Source organism: Fundulus heteroclitus, chromosome 6 (assembly GCF_011125445.2).
Source record: "Fundulus heteroclitus isolate FHET01 chromosome 6, MU-UCD_Fhet_4.1, whole genome shotgun sequence".
NCBI classification, from domain to species: domain Eukaryota; kingdom Metazoa; phylum Chordata; class Actinopteri; order Cyprinodontiformes; family Fundulidae; genus Fundulus; species Fundulus heteroclitus.
This window is the reverse complement of record NC_046366.1, coordinates 23,953,335-23,971,408: the sequence shown is the minus strand read 5'-3', so window position 1 is coordinate 23,971,408 and position 18,074 is coordinate 23,953,335. Positions and strand designations below refer to the sequence as shown.

The following is an 18,074-nucleotide window of genomic DNA, read 5'->3' as shown; positions in this document are numbered from 1 at the left end:
TAGCATATATATAAACATCAGGGCAAATGTAAATGTTACAAAAAACTGCAAAACCCTTACATCTGAGATATTGAAATTAAAAAATTGTGTGCAATCTTTCACTGTATTATTTTCCTGTTGTGTATGTTTTAGTGTAAATTCTGTACAGCATTGCAATCAGAAATTGTTTTCAGCCTTTGAAGCGTAAAACATTAATACAATTCAAAAGCTGTGCACACCTGCTGCTGTGTGGAAATGCTGCAATAAACAGGGCTTCTAAAAGCCATGCCCTGTTGCCCGTCAACGGAAGGTGGGCGTCATGGCAAGGAATGTCTGTATTTTCTTAGATCAGGATGTGACACTCAAACACGACATTCCTCTCTGTGAAGTAGGTGTGGAAGAGACGGCTCAGGAAAATAAAGGCCATCTTTAAGGGGAATGCTTTGCAAACATTTAGCAGGATCACCTCCGTCTGCTGGGACTGCCTGTCCGAGCCAATGCATAATGGTTTTTGATGTTTTGTGTCCTTCACTGGTTCTTTTTTCCTAAAGTAAATTTGTCCGTTATCCGTAGGAGAAAACAGATGATATACAGAGAACCAGCTCTGCCCTGAAGCCCAACAGAACCTAAAGGTTTGGTCAGGAGCTTTCTGGGGCGAGAAAGCGCACCCTTTGATCAGTGACTATGAACCCTTCTTTCTGCTCACTCTCTCTTCTGTCTGGAAAGACGAAGGACTGTTTGAAGTCGATGATGACCGAGCTTTCTCTGTCCCGACCGGGAATTTCCACCTCAGCATAGGATGGTCGACTAGAGCCTCGTCTGAACTTCAGGATAGGCCAGTGGGTCGGACGTCTCTGTGGGGGATTTAAAATTATATAGATGGAGAGAGAAAAAAAAAAACACAGATCAAGTAGGAGTTGATTTGATTCATGATTTAAACGTGTTTGTTATTTTTTATGTTTTTAATGCATTAGAGGAAGATTTTATCCTTGGTGAATTATAAAATCTCTGAGCCCTCACCTGACGTTGAATTAAAGATAAACTTGATTTATTCAAACACAGAGTCCGTGAGCCTGTATTGAAGATAGGTATGTGTGTCCTGATGGAATCGGCTTATAATAAGTTATTTAAAAAGTTAAAGGCATATAATACTGAGCACTTTCAGGTACACCTTCAAAGTATGTTTCACAAAGTCCAGCACTCTTTTTTTTTTTTTTCAGGCATACCATATAAAAAAATGCAGTTTCCTACATGAGCCAAGGCAAAATAGATTTTTGCCCTGGCTCAGTACTGGGTGCTTTGTGATAACCCCCCCCCCCCCCAGTCAATACTATGTAGAATCACCTTTTGTTGTAAATAAAGATTTAAGTCTTCACAGTATGTCTATCTGCTTTTACACATCTAGCAACTGGCATTCATTTTCTTTTTTTTTTCTAGCAATGTCTTTCCCTTTAGAAACCTTTCCATAAGTGCCAGATTTGTGGAGTCAGCACAACTAACAGCTCTCCTGTAAATGATATATCCTCCTTAGTTGTGCATCTTGGCAGCTGCTCCAAAGTTACCACCAGCCTCTTGGCTATTTCCGTTATCCGTGCTCTCCTTTTGGGTTTAGGTGCAATTCCTTGTCTTGGTAGGTCTGCAGTTGTGCCACACTATCTCTGTTTTGAGATTAAATATTAAACAGAACTCCCTGATATTTATGCTTAAAGAAGCTATACATGAATTTAATTTTGTCTGGTTAAGAAAAATGCTTTTTACGCAATGTATTATGAGTTACAAGATCAACAGTCGACTAGCTGATTGTGTGAGCGAGTCCAGGCGTTTGTTTAGTAGGAATATGCAGCGAACTGGGGACAACCCGGGACGACTTTTTCTGCCAATACCACAGTGAGGTGTGAAGCCGTTGCTAAGCAGCAGCTCTTTCAGCATTACAGGGCATGTTATCATTTGTATGTCATATAAGAAAATTTACCCGGGACATAGCCATTTATGTCAAAGAAAATGAAGAAAAGTCATTTGATGAAGCCTTGTTTCCTCTGGATGATTGTGCACGAGCTTAAGGCGGGTGGAAGGAGACAAGGAGGGTTTCTCATGGGGGAAAAACTGTTGGGTTGTGGGACTTGTAGTTTGAACTGAACCATTCTCCTCACTCAGGGATCAAATTTGTGCAGCATTTAAACCTCTCCACGTGAATAATTCTTACCTGTCTGCTTCAAATTCAGGGATTCCATCAAGTTCATCCAACAGATAAAATCAAAATAAAATGTAATAAATTTTATGATTGTAGTATAAAAAAATGGAGAGGTTCAAGAGATACAAATGGCACTCTAGATGTTAAAATTTCAATTTTAAATAAAAAAATAAACATAATACACAAACAAAACATAAATAATGCTAAAATTTGCATAACCTGAACTCTTCCAGTGATTATACTTAATGAGCCTTAGCCCTTTTGTGACCACCCTTATTTTTCAAATCTTTCTTTATATTTGAATCATTCAAAGCAATACTCTTTGACTTTGTCTGAATTAATACAATTGATAAAAAAAACTTTGAATTTTGCATATGATACTAAAGATTTCTCCTTTAAATCTTTGAGCCCCACATTATTTATGCATGTACCTATATCCATTCCTATAATAAAGGTATTAAAACATCAAAACTATATTGCTGAGTCAGGGGGGTTGGTAGATTATGACCAAGACATTGTTGTGGAGTCACACTGACCTCCAAGAGGAAAAGACTAGCCCACGAGGTGGGGTGATTGTACATGTAGATGGACATGAAAACAGCCGCTAGCAGTACTATGGTCGTTATAATGATGCCTGCCAGGAGGCCACCCGACGTCACTTTCCCACTTCCTTCTACTCTCCCAGTGTTTCCATCTGTAAAGAGATGAAATTCAAATTACCTATGAACTTGTATTTAACACAAGGTTTAATGTTGCAATCTCATAAAGATTTCCTGTCAGACACAACTAAGGCTGAACCAGGATATTCTAAGTATGCCAGAAGCTCGGCAGTTCTACACAGGGTTTTCGATAGATATTCATACATACATTAATATCGCAGCTGCAGCTACAACAAGGATCTCAGAGGAGAGGATGAAAAAAACAGCTACAAAAACAAGCCATGTTCAGACCGTTTTGTTCATAGAGGTTGGTGTGTGGCGACACTGACAGTAGAGGTGCCGAAAACTCCCATTTTTAGATGCAAACTACGAAATGTAGATACTTTCTTAGAACGACTAAGAAAGTATCTGGAAAGACCAACAAGGCCAAACCAGCCACTAAGGGCAACAGGTCTTCACACAGAAAAGATTATTTCCAAATTTGCTGTCTAGTGACTTTTTGAACAAGACAGGGGTCTTTTTTAAAAACATTTATGCGTCCTTGATTCTTACATTCAGCAGCTCCAATTTCTGCAGTCATTTCAAAAGCAGCGCCATTAATCTAACCTTGGAGTCATTTAGAAAAAAAATTAACAAACAAAAACAAGCCCTTCTACATTATGAGCTTCAAAGAACGATGCAAATGCATCAGGGCACCCTTCACAGGAGAAGACCCTCTGTAGCGCTTGTCATTGTATACACTGAGCTATGAGCTAACGGGGAAACAGCTCGGCAGCTGACCTTCATACTGTCAGACCTTACAAAGCACAAAGACTATGACTGCCATGTCAATCCTCAGATTGTAACGATGGCTGCCATACACAGCTGTGATATGTTCTAAAATTAAGAAAAACTGATTTTAACAGTCCTGTAAAAACAGGTGTGCTGTTTTCAGAGGCTTTGGATAATGTCTTTGAAAATGATCTTGGAGTTTACCGTCTGCAGATATGTTGGTTGGTTGCAGTTCCTTTGATTTTTCTTCACTGGCTGCTCTGATGCGTGCTGTAAGCTTGTTGGTGGTGGATGTCTCGCTGGAGGGGGTGGTCGTTAAGTCTGAGATCCTCCGCTGCTTTGAAGTGGATGTGAACGACGTGTGCTTCGTGTGGCGTGAGGTTCCGTTTTTTATGGTTGTCACCAGGAAACATTGTTGATTCCGCCTCTTTTAACAACACAAAGACTAAATTAAACTGAGGAACACATATTGATAGGGTGTGAAATAAAAATAAAATAGCTCCAGTTTACGGAGAGGCCAAAGTATGAAGAACCACCTCTGGGCAGCCGAGGTCAACCCATTGCTGTCGATTTCTATCAAACCCGCTGGAGCATCTGAGGAAGGAAGCAGCAGTTATTTCTGTTATGTTTTCCACTAAAACAAAAACTGATGCATTCTGGGTGTTAGAGTCTTTCAGAGCCACATAATATCATATGCAGGAGCTTAATACTTATTTGCTCAGACATTTTGAGACTGATATATAGGGAGACTGGGTCACAAAATATGTGATCTGACCCTTTGAAAGAAGTATCATTCAGTTAATCCAAGCTATTTTCTGATTTTTTCTATTTTTTGCTTTAAATACTTCAGGTGATATGCCTCTGTGAAATAAGCAAAGATTTAAAACATCCCTTTTTCATTTATCTCCAAGGAGAAAATCCAGGAAGGTCAGATTTTGTGCAATATTTACCAGCATTAGACTGCAGAAAACTGAACCTTTTTCAGTTGATGAAAACTTTTCAGACAGAGACTTGGAAAAAAAAAAAAAAGACTATCCAGCCAACAGTGAAACACAATGAGATAATTTTTGCGTCGGCTTGCATCTCATCCAAAGAAGTGGGCATTCACAACTTTGTCCAAAGATCTAAGAGCAATTTGGTGATGAATAACTTCATTGCAGCACGATGTCAAAATAGCACAGTGATAACTGAGTGGCCCAGGGATCAATCAATTGATTAATTAGGTCCCTGGTAAGAAAACCTCCCAGTACTCAATCCAACCGAGAACCTATTGATGTTTCGCCCAAACTTGTTAAAAAAAAATATTTTCTGGCCTGTCCTTAGCTGAATATGTAACAGTTTGAATCTATTATTTGATCTACTCATATTAAATAAAAAACTGTATAATAAAGTAAATCTCAAGGATCCAAACTTGCATTTTTAAGTTCTCTCTGATTTTTTTTTTTCTTTTGCAGTTTACCTCTGTAGTCGACTGCACCAGCTGCAGTTAAAGCCAATCTGAGATGTGACACATGGGCCACAGCTGGAGAACTGCAGACACGCTGAGAATAAAGATGTAATAGAGACGTTTGAAGGGGAAGAAAAAATGTAACCCGAAAAATACGACACATAAATGTTACTTACTTGGGAGAGGAAGCAATTCCACTGCTGTGGAATTGGAGATTTTCGACTTTTCAATGTTTACTCTGTGATATTCATAGATGGTTCTCCGACGAACATCTAAGGCATGTTAAAAAAAATCTCTTAAATAAAATAAATAAGAAGATCCAGTTCCCAATGTAGTAAACAATTATCAAGATAAAAGGTTCACAGAATAATGAGATTTGCAAGCTATGTCATGCTGTAGTTTTTCTCCAACTAAAAAACATTACAAACTATTTTTGCAGTTTCGTATGAGAATATCAACTAATAAGCCACCTAAGTTCTTTTGGTTTAGTTTCCCTTTAAAGAAACAAATCAGAGTCTTACTATGAATCTGTTCTATGTTATGAAGCACCACAAACGCGTCCGACAAGCCCACTTTGACTGGATGGTTCTCAGAGTTGATGTCACTGACGTCAACAGGAATCTAAATGCACAAACCTTCTATAAATATACATTCTTAACGGGAAAAAGAAAGCCAAAAAAGGGAAAACGTCACCTCTTTGTAGGCAAAAACAATCCGTCCATCACTGTGCAAAGTGGTCTGGAAGGTGAAAGTTCCCACCCTGATATTGTCCTGGAGGTACACTCGGTTCCACTGAACAACCAGCGTGGTTCCTGAAACAGAGACATAAACACAGAGCAGGGAACAATATGTTTCATAATCCACCGATAACAATGCAGTGAATGTCTTAAACTCACCTACCATTGTCATAATACAACACGGTGGAGTTTTTGGACAAGCTGGTGTCAAAGTTTGCCATCAGGGGAGCAATGTACTGAGTGGCTGTGAGCATCTGATGGATTACATCTCCAGTATAAATGAAACCTGGAAGAGAAAGTTAGAGTTGTACCACTGACATAAATCAGAAATAATCTACAGTTAAACCCAAAAATATTTGGACCCTTAGAAGAATTCAGTTTAAAGTAATCCTTTAAAGGTATCAACATGTTTCTTCAGACTGAAAGCAATATGAATATTCTGGAGAGGCCAAGCCAGAGTCCCAACTTGAATCAGATAAAAAAATCTGTCGAAGGAACTGTAGATTAGGGTGATGGCTCATTATTACCAAATGTAAATCAAAGAAAATAGAGGTGGAAACATCCATAAAGTTATTTAGCAATTACAATTCAATATATTTTCATTGAATATTGATGATATAAAAAAAATGTGAGGTTAGAAAATGGATGGATGGATGGATTGATGGATGGATGGATGGATGGATAAAAAAATGTCAAATGTCATCTTTTACTACGCGTCAGCATACAGCTTTTACATTGTTTAACATCTGTTGAGAGATACCAATCTGATTTCCCATCAGAAATTAACACCTTAGCTGAGTGAAAAATAATTCTGAATCTAAATCCGCCAGGGGAATGAATAATTTTAAGATTAAATGTAGGATTTAGTGAAATAGAACAGCCACTTCTCTTTTTATAATTTTCTTCTCTCTTTCTTTGCTTTTTTCATATTAGCAGATGTTAGCATTATTGTCTGAATATATATTTTAAATTAAGCACAATGAATTGCATAATTTTCTTACAAAACTATAAATCAAGGTGATAAAGAACTGATCTTCCCTGATAAAAAGAGTAAATGCTTCTGACACTCATTTACCAGTAAACCTTAATAATAAACTATAAGATATTTTATTATGTTAACCTGAAAATGCAAAGTCAAAAAATGAAGTGCAACATTTAAACAATATAACACCGGCAATACATGTATAGGATATTCCACAAAAATAACCCTTTGTTTCAAAACCCTTAAGAGCTTCATAACCCTAAACTCAAAACTTTTAAAGGAAACACATCGTGCTTGACTCACCCCCAGTAGCAACTGTGATTTCTTTCAGTAGATGACCATAAAAAGGAAAGCTGAATGAAAGGTTCACTCTCTGAAAAGACAAAGTGTGTAATTATTGAATGTGTTCTCATAGAACTTGAAGAACCAACGAATAGAAACACAGAATTCTCTCATTTTAGATCAAAACCAGTTTTTTGTTTTTACATAATCTGAGTTTGTTCGTTTTGGACCAGTTTGGAGGCCACAAAAACATGGAGACAGTGTCTTCTTTTTTTAATATGAAATAATTATTTATTATAGCACTTTGTCTTTGAAGTTGGAATACATAAAAAATTCAATATTTTCTAAAACATTCCTGAATCCAGTCAGATCCTTTTTGCCCTCTGCTGGTCATTAGACAGAATGCAACACTGAATTAATGCATTGGCTTTACTCTTGAGAAGTTGAGGCTGTCCCTTTTACATATACCTGAAGGGTTTCACATGGATTGTGGATAATAAATATTTGATAATCTCATTAATTGGCAAAGAATGATCTCCTACCTCTGCTTGTCTGTGTGTGCTGGACAGAAAGTGGAGGACCTTCCACTCGCCCCTCTCTGTCTCTCTGATATTCACCCAAAGGTGTTTACTGGGTGCATCTCCAGGACCGTAGAGTTTAGACGTATAGTAGACATGATCAACATCCTACAACATCATGCAGCTGAATTAATTCATTTTGTCCTGCTTATATCTCCTCCACAAACAAATCTTTAACAGCAAGTGCAAAATGTAGCATTCATTAATTTAGTAAACCTAGTTAACATACCTATAAATTACTGCAACAAAAAAAAGACACGTGTCTATACATATTATAGATTAACAAAGAACAATTTAGACGGTATCTTTAGATATTCAGGTACAAGAAGCCCATACAGAAGAAATGTATCTCCTTCACTGTATTTTATCTGTTTTATCATTATTATATGTAGTTAGAAACACAAAAATCACTGTGTCTTTAAAGTAATGTTGAAAGCTCAGGCAGGTGTTTGTTTTTCCACAGGCATGTAAGCACTGACAGTTCAATGGATCAGTTGCAAAACAATTGTACACAAAAACTGTTTTAAAGTTAATTTATCATAATTGAAAAAATGCCTGCAAAGTTCCTGGTGTGACTCCCTCTCTGGGTCCCCGAGCAAGACCCCAGAATGCTCCTTGGGCGCCACACAGTGGCAGCCGCCCCTCCCTAAGGGATTGGTTAAATGCTGAGCACAAATTTAACTGGAATGAATGTTGCAATGAGAATAAAGATCATTATTATTGAGATTTTTGCATGCTTCAGTACTTTTGTGTCACTCATTTTACCTAAAAAAAAAAACACACACACACACACACACACATAGGAAACAAGCTTATAACTGTACGAGCAGAATGAAAAAAGCTGTTCCTCTGAAATTATGGTTTAAAAACAACTTCATCAGCTTAAGAAATGCTACCAGTTTAAAATCTACCTGTACAATTATCTTACAACAATCTTGGTGGCATTACTCTGACCCTCCTCTCCCAGCAGTTCAGGATGTGACTCTTCTGGCTTGTGTTGTTCACTGTACTCGCCCCGCTGATGTGGAGCTGAACCAGGATCCCTAAACCTGGGCCTGGGCGTCCACCTCCGGTGTCTGTTATGGAGATCCTGTGCAACCCCATGCAGTCGTCCCTCTGTGTGTGACAAAAGAAAAGAGAAACATTCCTCAGGGATACTGATCCTCATCCACATACCGGCACCGTGCTGTTGCTTCAAATTTGTCGGCAGCACATCTTTTGGTGCAGGTAGTCCCTTCCCCCGCATCTCAAAGGTGCTGTGTGTGATTGACATCTGGTGACTTTGATGCTTTTAGGGTACTGTGAGTGATCTCATTATAATGTTCAAGACACGAGTTTGAAAGGATTTTGAGCTCTGTGACACATCATAGAATAGAATATAATTAAATGTTATTGTCATTGCACTGTCACAAGTACAAGCAACAAAATGTGGTATCTCTGCTTTTAACCCATCCCCTAGGGGAGCAGTGGGCTGCCATGTGCGGCGCCCACTGCTGGGGTTAAGGGTCTTGCTCAGGGACCCAGAGTGCAGGCACTGGGGATCAAACCAGGTACTTGCATCCTTCTCTGAGTGCAAGCACACTGCTCTAACCACTAGGCCAGCACTCCCCATCTGGCTGGATGTAGACTTCAGAAGAAGAGCAATGAACATGGCCTGCAGGAATGCTCAGGTAGGCATGATGGTCATGCTTAAAAGGCCAAAGCATGAAAATATCTTGCACACCGTTAAGCCACCAGCAGCCTAAATTATGGACGTAGGGCAGGATGAATCTATGCTTTTCTGTTAGTTATGCCAAATTCTGCCCGTCCCGTCTGAACGTTGCATCTGAATTGAAGTTTTAGCAGACCGTGCACTTATCCTGTTGGTTATTGTTGAGTGTTGGAGAGCCTGTGCAAATTGTGGCCTCATGTTGCTGGCGTTAGTTTGCTGACAGGTCTCCTCTGGTCGAGACATGACGTACCCTAAACATTCCAGGTCCACTCTCCTTCCACCACGCACCGGTGCATAAACAGCTCCCCAGCAGGTGCCGGTGGGGTAAACATCCACCACCATACCCCCTCCACCATCAACAAGTGTGCGTCCTATCTTTTTCTCTTCACAGAGGACGGTGAAGACATGCCTCGCATTCTTCACACCAGCAGCTCCAGGACCAGGCATGTGAGGCAAGTATATGGTGGGTGTTGTGTCTATATATCTGTCACACGGCGGTCCAAGTTCTACAAGCACCCGTCTGCGTCTGGAAGTGTGGGCAGGGGAGTGTTCTCATCTCATCTGATCTGCGGGAACAACGGCGCAGACGTGGAGATGGTGGAGTATTTACGCTGGAGGAAGAATATAATCAGTGCTGATGTGTAAGGTTTTTTTTAGGAGGTACCTCAAAATTTAAATCTCCCCCTGCTGGCAGAAGGCAACAACACAGCTTGCGTAAACAAATCCTTAATTGAACTTCTTCCAGAATTGTTTTTTATTTTTCTAAAAGTGGATATCAACTATTTAAATTCCAGTAATTAATATAGCGATGCCTTTGAAACATTGTGCGTTTATTTTTCATTTAATCCAAGTCTTGAATAAACTACATTTGAGACAGCAAGCATGACCTTTCCTAACATCCCCAGTGTATAATGCATGATTCTTGGGGATATGTATTATGACTAAATTTTATAACTGACATAAGATAAAATAGAACACTAAATATTCCTATATTTGTGTAACTTTAGCAACAACAATTGCAGTTTTAATGACAAAGACGTTTTCTTTTCAATTAAAGATGCATAAAAATTCTGGATTACACGATAAACAACTACAAAAAAACTGCTGTGAAAACATGAGTATCAATTGCGATACTGTAAGTTTTTATGAAGATTCATGATTTCATTGGTTATACATAAGAAAAACAATTAAAACACCAATACATTTAAAACCTAATTCAGGCTTGCATATTGGAAAATAAATGTATTATAATTAGAATGTGATATTCATGGCTACTAGCAATAAACAATTTCTATCTTTAGATAGCAAAAATTACTTTGAATAAGATGATGATTGAAGTTATATGTGTGAGTTGGAGAGGAAGATGACACTAATAGTAATGAGCAATTGAGGCCCAACAAACTCTCTATAAAGAGCGCTCGTATAAGTGATAAGATGATGAAGGTAAACAAAGAGTCAGACATCAAACTGTGGCAAGTGTAAAAAAGAAAAAAAGTAAAAATAAATTATGCTGAAAACCCAAAAAAAGGTTTACTATTTTGCCAAGAACCGCTATCATTATGTTATAAAACAACACATTAATCTCCTTAACATCTTATCTGCAGATTGCAAAATTAGCTTTGGGTAATATGGTGCATCTTTTGTTACAGTGTCACTGCTGCAGACTTTAATTCAGTGTCTTAACAAGGAACCACTGAAAACAGTCCAAATAAGACAACACTCCACTCTGGATAGGAGAAAGGATGGAATTATTGTTCATCGCCTTAAAACGACAAAAAAAAACAAAAAAACAAACAAAAAAAAATCCTGCCTGTAATGTCTACTGCAGCAAATGCAGAGTAAATCTCTGTCAATTTTATTGCCTTTCATTGAAGGTAAACATATAAAAACAGTCAAAGACAAATCTGGTACAGTTGAATTTTATGTAGTTGTTTTGATTCCACAGATACATTTCAGTAGGGTACAGCTGGATTTTGAGTTTGAAATAAAAAGTTTTCTATTTAAATCCCTCTAGCTCTTTAAATAAAAATGTCATCTTATTCTGACCTTCAACATACAGGAAATTTATAGCAAATGCCTTCTTTATTGCACGGAATAAACGTTTTATTATCTAGTAAACGCTGTTTAACAGTGTTTTTATAGCATACACAGTTTAGCTGCCAAAATACGATATACCATACTTTAAATATCTCAGGTATAAATTGCGTTGGGTAAAATATAAGTTAGTCGTGTACTGTTTTTTTTTCCCGTTCTGTTAAAAGCATACGATTAAAAGTCAATTAATAATAATAAAAAAATACACTTTCTGTCCATCATTACTGGTGTCAGGAACTACAGGATTAAAAGATGGCAAAAGATAAACAGACTGGTTTTAAGAATTGCAATATAAAGTTGCAAGAAATAGTTATCTCACCCAGAGGTGTGAAGCGTGCACGCATAACTTACCAAAGCTTGTCTGAATCTGATGAACAAGGATCAGGCTTGTAATCACATGAACCGCGTTCATCCTCGCCTCAATTTCATTAAATTCTGCCGCGGGTGAAATTATAAATTTTCGCAACAAAGGCGTGTGCCATGAATGAGATTATTCCAACGTCTTGAATTTCAAGAAGGGATGGGGGAAAAAACAACAAAAAAAGAACGTGCAAATACTTGAAAACAAGGAGCGGAGTTAAGTCAAGCACCTCTTCATTTTACAAGGACGTCCTGTAACACTGCAGTCCATTTAGAGCCATCAGGCTGTCATCAGACCCACCGGTGCGTCAGACTGGTTCTCCACTTGTCGCGTCGCTGTTGAATAAATCCAGACGCCAGAGCCGTGGGAACGTTGCGTTCAGGTGGTGTAGGAATTTTTAGGAAATGCGTAGGGTTTTTTTTCCCTTCAATTTTGTGTGCTTCCAAGGTTAATGCAAGGCAAGGTAAATTTATTTATATAGCTCAATTCAGTACAGAGACAATGCAAAGTGCTTTACATGATTAAAATAAAACAGAATAAAAGCAACTAGGAATAAAATGTAGAAACAAAAAAGAACATTAAAAACAGTAAAACAGTTTAACTAGAACAGTCAAAGGCAATCCTAAACAAATGTGTTTTTAATCTTGATTTAAAAGAACTCAGGCTTCCCGCACTTTTACAGTTTTCTGGAAGTTTGTTCCAGATCAGTGGAGCATAGGAACTAAATGCTGCTTCTCCGTGTTTGGTTCTGGTTCTGGGTATGCAGAGCAGGCTGGAGCCAGAAGACCTGAGTGGTCTGGAAAGTTGATACACTGATAACAAGTCTGTAATGTATTTAGGTGCTAGGCCATTCAGGGATTTATAGACTAACAGAAGTATTTTAAAGTCTATTCTCTGAGATACAGGGAGCCAGTGTAAGGACTTTAGAACTGGGGTTATGTGCTCTACTTTCTTAGTCTTAGTGAGGACGCGGGCAAAAGGGCCACTTTTGTGGGTTCAACCCCAAAGTGGCCCTCTGTCTAAACAAATATCTTATATATTCTAATTGCCTAAAGGTGTCTGCTTATTACTGATATTCAGCTTTGATATAAATCTTTATAGAAAATATTTCCAGATCTGGAGCAAGCATCTGGCATATCTCGCTGTTGTCTCAAACATCACGGATATTGGAATGGTGCACAAATGATAACCTTTAATTTTGGGCTAGACTGATAATTTAACTCGCCACTAGATGGCGATCTAAAACGATGTAAACTAGACAAAAAAAACTCTACCCATCGCTTCTGCAGCCCCGCTACAGTGCAGACTACAAGTGTAATGAAAATTTGTGTGTGCCATTAGCAGTAAAGACTGCATAAAGTACGGTAATCATTTCCCAATTTGCCTGGACCAGCAGTACAAGAATAGCCAAAACCATTGAAGAGCAAGGCCATTTCCACATACATTGAAAAAGCCCTTATGCACAAGTCTGGACTACAGTAACAGATTTCATTATTTAATTCAGTTTAAAATTGACACATTGATAAGATATTTCAAGTATTGACAGTGCAAGAAATCCTACTTTAGCTTCTTAGAAAATTGTAAGCCTCAAATTTAACACGTTGAAAATAACACTATATAATAAATGTACTTTCCATTTCTAAACAGAATATCTAAGAAACATTTACTTAATACCAATAATACCAATACCAGTTTCATACCCAAAATAACCATCTAAACATTGGTTATTTTGATAATTAAAAAAATAAATAAAAAACATTACAAAGAAGCATTTTTCTGTATTCTGGTTTTAATCAGACTTGATGGATTACACGCAAGAGGGGAGAAAGAAGAAGAAGAAAAAAAAAGCATTGCAAATTTTATCATGGCATAACACAAGGACACTTTGGGTCTAAAAGCTGACTATAAATGTCTAAGGAATGTAATTTCCGTTAAACTGAACAAAAATAAATGCCAACACAGAAGGCAACCAATTTAAATGACAAGCTTCAGTTTTTTTTCCTCATTGTGTCATCACTTTAATGTGCAAGTTAAAAATCTACTGCAGGGAGAAAAAGATGCAAGGTACCAGGCTTTTTACTAGGGATGTTAACAAGGTCATTTTAGCATCACTAATACACTACTTTTAAAACACTGAAGAAAACTAAACAAAAAAAAACAGCTTTGCTGAGAAGACCATCGTGTCTAGTGCCACTCACACTTCACCATGTGCTTTTAGTGGATTTAATTTAACATGCACGAGTGAAGGAATCAAGTTTCCTTGAATCAAAAGCAGAACCGATCAGGTAAAAATTCAGGTTTTTGGAACCAATTCGAATCCTTCAATTTGAAAACAACGTTATATTCTGGCTTTAAAGCATTCCGTTGTTTCGAACACTTGATGCGTAAAGCAAAACGTAAAGGACCAGAGAATATATAGATTGTAAAAGTAAACTTACAGCTTTTACTTAAAGGCTGTATTGATTCTGCACAGTTGACACCACATTTGGGGGACAAATGTATGTGTTAGGTTTTGTGATAGAAGATCAAAATGCCTTGAAATTAAGCTGCCAGCATCACATTGTCTAAAATGCACAAGATATAAACACGATATATTCCTGGTGGGGTTTTGACTAGGATGATAGCCCAAAATAAACCCGAGCATGGTCCAACTTACTAATACAGGGCCTTTTATTTCTAATCTTTCATTTTTAGCTGATAAACTGGCAATGACAATGTTATTCCACTTTCAGGAAGAAACGATTCATGTACCCAGATCGGGCCAACGTTCATTTCAAGGTCATGGGCCTGAGAATTAGTTTAGCACCAATACAGCACAATCGTCATTAGCATGGTGGCAATTGTGCGTTATTAATTGTTAACCCAAGAGTTAGGCTTCTGATCACGTGTTTCCAACAAGTAATTTGTGATGGACGTGGAAAGAGAAAAAAAAAAGAAAAAAAAAAAGAAAAAAAAAAAAGAAATGCATTATACTCAGGAATAACATTCAGTGTAAAAACTCAGCATTTCAGGAGCTCCACTTCAAAGATGAGGGTAGAGTTTGCAGGGATGATGGGCGGATAACCTTTGCTGCCGTACGCGTAATCCGGAGAGCAGGTCAGTTTGGCCAGCTGGCCCAGACTCATCTGTGGAGATATGGTGGAAAATGTTTAGTTATTAAAGATCTTTCTCATATACTATAAAAAAAGGGGGGAGGGGATGCCCATCTGAATGTAGAAGCAACTAACCGGTGAGAAATGTTGTTCGCATCCCTAACCGGTTGAAAAATATATTAGCACACTGATAAACACGTAAATGCCCCCTTCTAGCTTAAATTCTCCGTTTTGATCTTATTTTCTTGACCTCTCCGTACATAAAGTCTCCCAAGCCAGAGGTGAGACGAACGTGACAGCTCGTTGACTGGAAATTTCAATTGTACATAAAAAGGACAAGACAAACCCGAAGGCAGGGCTAAATTTACAATGATGAACAAGTCTCTAGTTGCCCATATGCTAACAAAATCCAAGATGGCGACCTTTCCTTTGATACCCCAACACACATTTGTTTAGTAGTCAATGCAGCTGGCCAGCCGAGCAGAATCAAGTTTAATCGCCAAGTAGGTTTGCACTTACAAGGAATTTGACTTGGTGTTGATGGTGCAGACAAAAAAAAAAATACTATAAAAAGTGTATATATATACAGAAGCTATATACACTCAGTAAGCAGACGTAGGGAAGAGCTTCAGGGCAGTCAAAAGTCCAGAGGATCCTTGTTAGGGTTAGCTCACGTATATGGAAGCATGCAAGATTCATAGTCCCCGAGCTATACCTCTGTGCTAAAAGTAAATGAAAACATAACCCAGAGGCTTATGCTTGGGTGTGTACATAAACAGTTACAGCGAGAAAGGGCAAAAAAAGAAAAAAACAGAGGTGGATAAACTGGTTGCCGAGGAATTAGAATCCTAATCCTCCGTACCTGAGCAACGCCTTCATCCCAGCCACGGATGACTTCTCCGGCTCCCAGCTTGAACATGAACGGCTCTCCCCGGTCCCTGGAGGAGTCGAATTTCTTCCCGTTGGTAAGCGTGCCTGTATGGGGGGGAGGAAAAAAGACAACTGCCAACTTTAACACATCCTGCTTCGCTTTATCGTGCTTGTAAAAGAAATGCACCGAGCCAAAACGATTACGTAATTACAGCAGAGCGACAAGTCGAGTCGCCGACACGCCTGCATTAAACATGAAGCTGCTGTCAGGTAACGCTAGCATCCTTTAGCTTAGCACATGCAAAGGGTAAAAACAAACACGAAGGCCTTTCTGGGCTTTTATTCCATTACTTGCATATACTCGTCGTACTGCTTTATAATTATCCGCAGGATGGGTATGATTGTATGTGGGTGCGCAATATTTTTCATTAATTTCAGAACGGAGCCCGGCCATCCGCCCCCGCGTTTCCAGGCTGCTAAGCTAAGATAGCTGAACCGTTAGCTTCTCATTGGCCTCGGGTTTTTTTCCTCCCTTCACGCCTTAGCGAAGGTTTTCCTTTGGCGATATAATTCCCACTTCAGAGCTAGACTTAAAACAATGCCAGCAGTTCAGCCGTGTGTGTTTCCTCCCCTTCAAATTCAAAGTGAATGACCAATTTCTAAACCTTCTGAGCAGTGAAAAAAAAAAAAAAGAAAGGCTCACCAACGTAGTGCACGGAGACAGTCTTTCCTCTCTGCGGAAAGGTCTTTCCTGAAAGCAAAAGCCCGACCTTTAGACGGCACCAGCTGAAAAATATACACGATTTAGGAAGTAACTTTAATGAAAATATTTACCATCTCCAGGCCGAATGGTCTCGACTTCAACTCCCATTGTTCTCTTTCGGTGCAGCACTCCCTGGACCAGGATGAGCTCGACGGCGTATGTGAGAGAACGCTGTGAAAGAAGGGCGGAGCTTAACGTGACAGGTCACGTGGTTTGCTCCCTCTGTCTCTGTCTCTGTCTCTCTCTCTCTCTCTCTCTCTCTCTCTCTCTCTCTCTCTCTCTCTCTCTCTCTCTCTGCATTCTTAGTTTATCATTGAGAATGCTATACAGCAGCTTATTGTTTTCCTGTTTTCTTTATTATTATTCTGTACGTTTTTTAACGATCTGTGTATCAAAACGTTTAGCTCCTTCTCGACATTAGTGCTATGTCTCATGGTTATGCTAACTTTTATACTTTTTAAAATATTTGTACTTTTTGTGCGTTTTTGAATTGAAATCAATGCAAATTCATTGAAATTCTTGAAATTTTTCTAATTTTTCAAATTCTTCAAAAAATTATACTACTACTGATACTACTGCTATACTTCTGCTACTACTACTACTGATGCTACTGCTTCTACTACTGATATTACTGATACTACTACTATTACTACTTCTGATACTACTACTACTATTACTACTTCTGATACTACTACTAAAACTACTACTACTACTAATTCTGATACTACTGCTACTGCTACTACTACTGATACTACTACTACTGCTACTACTGCTACTACTACTACTTATACTACTACTACTACTGCTACTATTACTACTACTACCACTACTACTATTACTACTACTACTACTATAATACTAGTAATACTACTACTGATACTACTACCACTACTGATACTGATACTACTACTGTTATTACTACTACTTCTGCTGCTGATACTACTACAACTATTACTTATAACTCTACTACTACTAGAACTACTACTACTACTACTACTACTGTTTAACTGGTTTAGCTTTTTCACAACATTCTTCTAATCCTTCGGCTGTTGTACTTTCATATTCACATTGGTTCCTCTTTTATTTCAATGCGTTTTTAAGCTACTTTCTCTCTTCTTCAGGGATCTTCTAACCTGACAACAGCCAGCTGCATGTATCGCTCCGCCTAGCTCCACTCACATACATCTGGGACACGGCTCATTGAAAATGATTTCCCCAACCAAATTTTTGGTCTGGCCAATCAGGACGCAGGGCGGGTGTTTCATGGATGTGACGTAGTGGAGAAGCCACCGTGAGATTCCAACAACAATGGCGGCTCGCATCGAGGAAGCAAGCGTTAGCATTGATGCTGCTATTTCTTCCGTGTTGTCCAATCTACGTAATATTGTTTCATTAAAAGAACATCAGAGAACGGCTCGGGCGGTCAGCCCGGGATCGACTCCCCCCCTCTTCTTAGCTTCGGTGTGACCACTACAGTGTTTCCCGCAGGAATTTACTTCTGCGAGGCGGACCGGCTCGCGGAGGGGTGGACGACACGTTTTCCGCGGACCGGCTCGC

At 38.7% G+C, this 18,074-nt stretch overlaps 2 protein-coding genes across 3 annotated transcripts; both read right to left on the bottom strand.

The window, feature by feature from the left end:
• Positions 1-73: 73 nt before the first annotated feature.
• On the bottom strand, positions 74-12,269 carry LOC105920252 (plexin domain-containing protein 2). Of its 2 annotated transcripts, XM_036138378.1 has the most exons (13): positions 11,783-12,255; positions 8,555-8,742; positions 7,591-7,734; positions 7,070-7,139; positions 5,948-6,070; positions 5,741-5,859; positions 5,569-5,668; positions 5,224-5,319; positions 5,060-5,141; positions 4,137-4,194; positions 3,805-4,027; positions 2,707-2,864; positions 74-833 (listed from the first exon to the last, which is right to left on the bottom strand). In XM_036138378.1, exons 1-13 carry the CDS (start codon positions 11,841-11,843, stop codon positions 618-620), a joined length of 1,638 nt encoding a protein of 545 aa, XP_035994271.1. In that variant the 5' UTR covers positions 11,844-12,255; the 3' UTR covers positions 74-617. The 2 variants fall into 2 exon arrangements, with proteins under 2 accessions (XP_035994271.1, XP_035994272.1); XM_036138379.1 differs by lacking the exon at positions 2,707-2,864 and having other exon boundaries at positions 665-833; positions 11,783-12,269.
• Positions 12,270-13,561: 1,292 nt separating this feature from the next.
• On the bottom strand, positions 13,562-16,724 carry LOC105920254 (peptidyl-prolyl cis-trans isomerase FKBP1A). The gene is made up of 4 exons (XM_021312454.2): positions 16,589-16,724; positions 16,458-16,505; positions 15,747-15,859; positions 13,562-14,917 (listed from the first exon to the last, which is right to left on the bottom strand). The coding sequence occupies exons 1-4, from the start codon at positions 16,623-16,625 to the stop codon at positions 14,792-14,794; spliced, it is 324 nt and encodes a 107-aa protein (XP_021168129.1). The 5' UTR covers positions 16,626-16,724; the 3' UTR covers positions 13,562-14,791.
• Between the last annotated feature and the right edge of the window lie 1,350 nt (positions 16,725-18,074).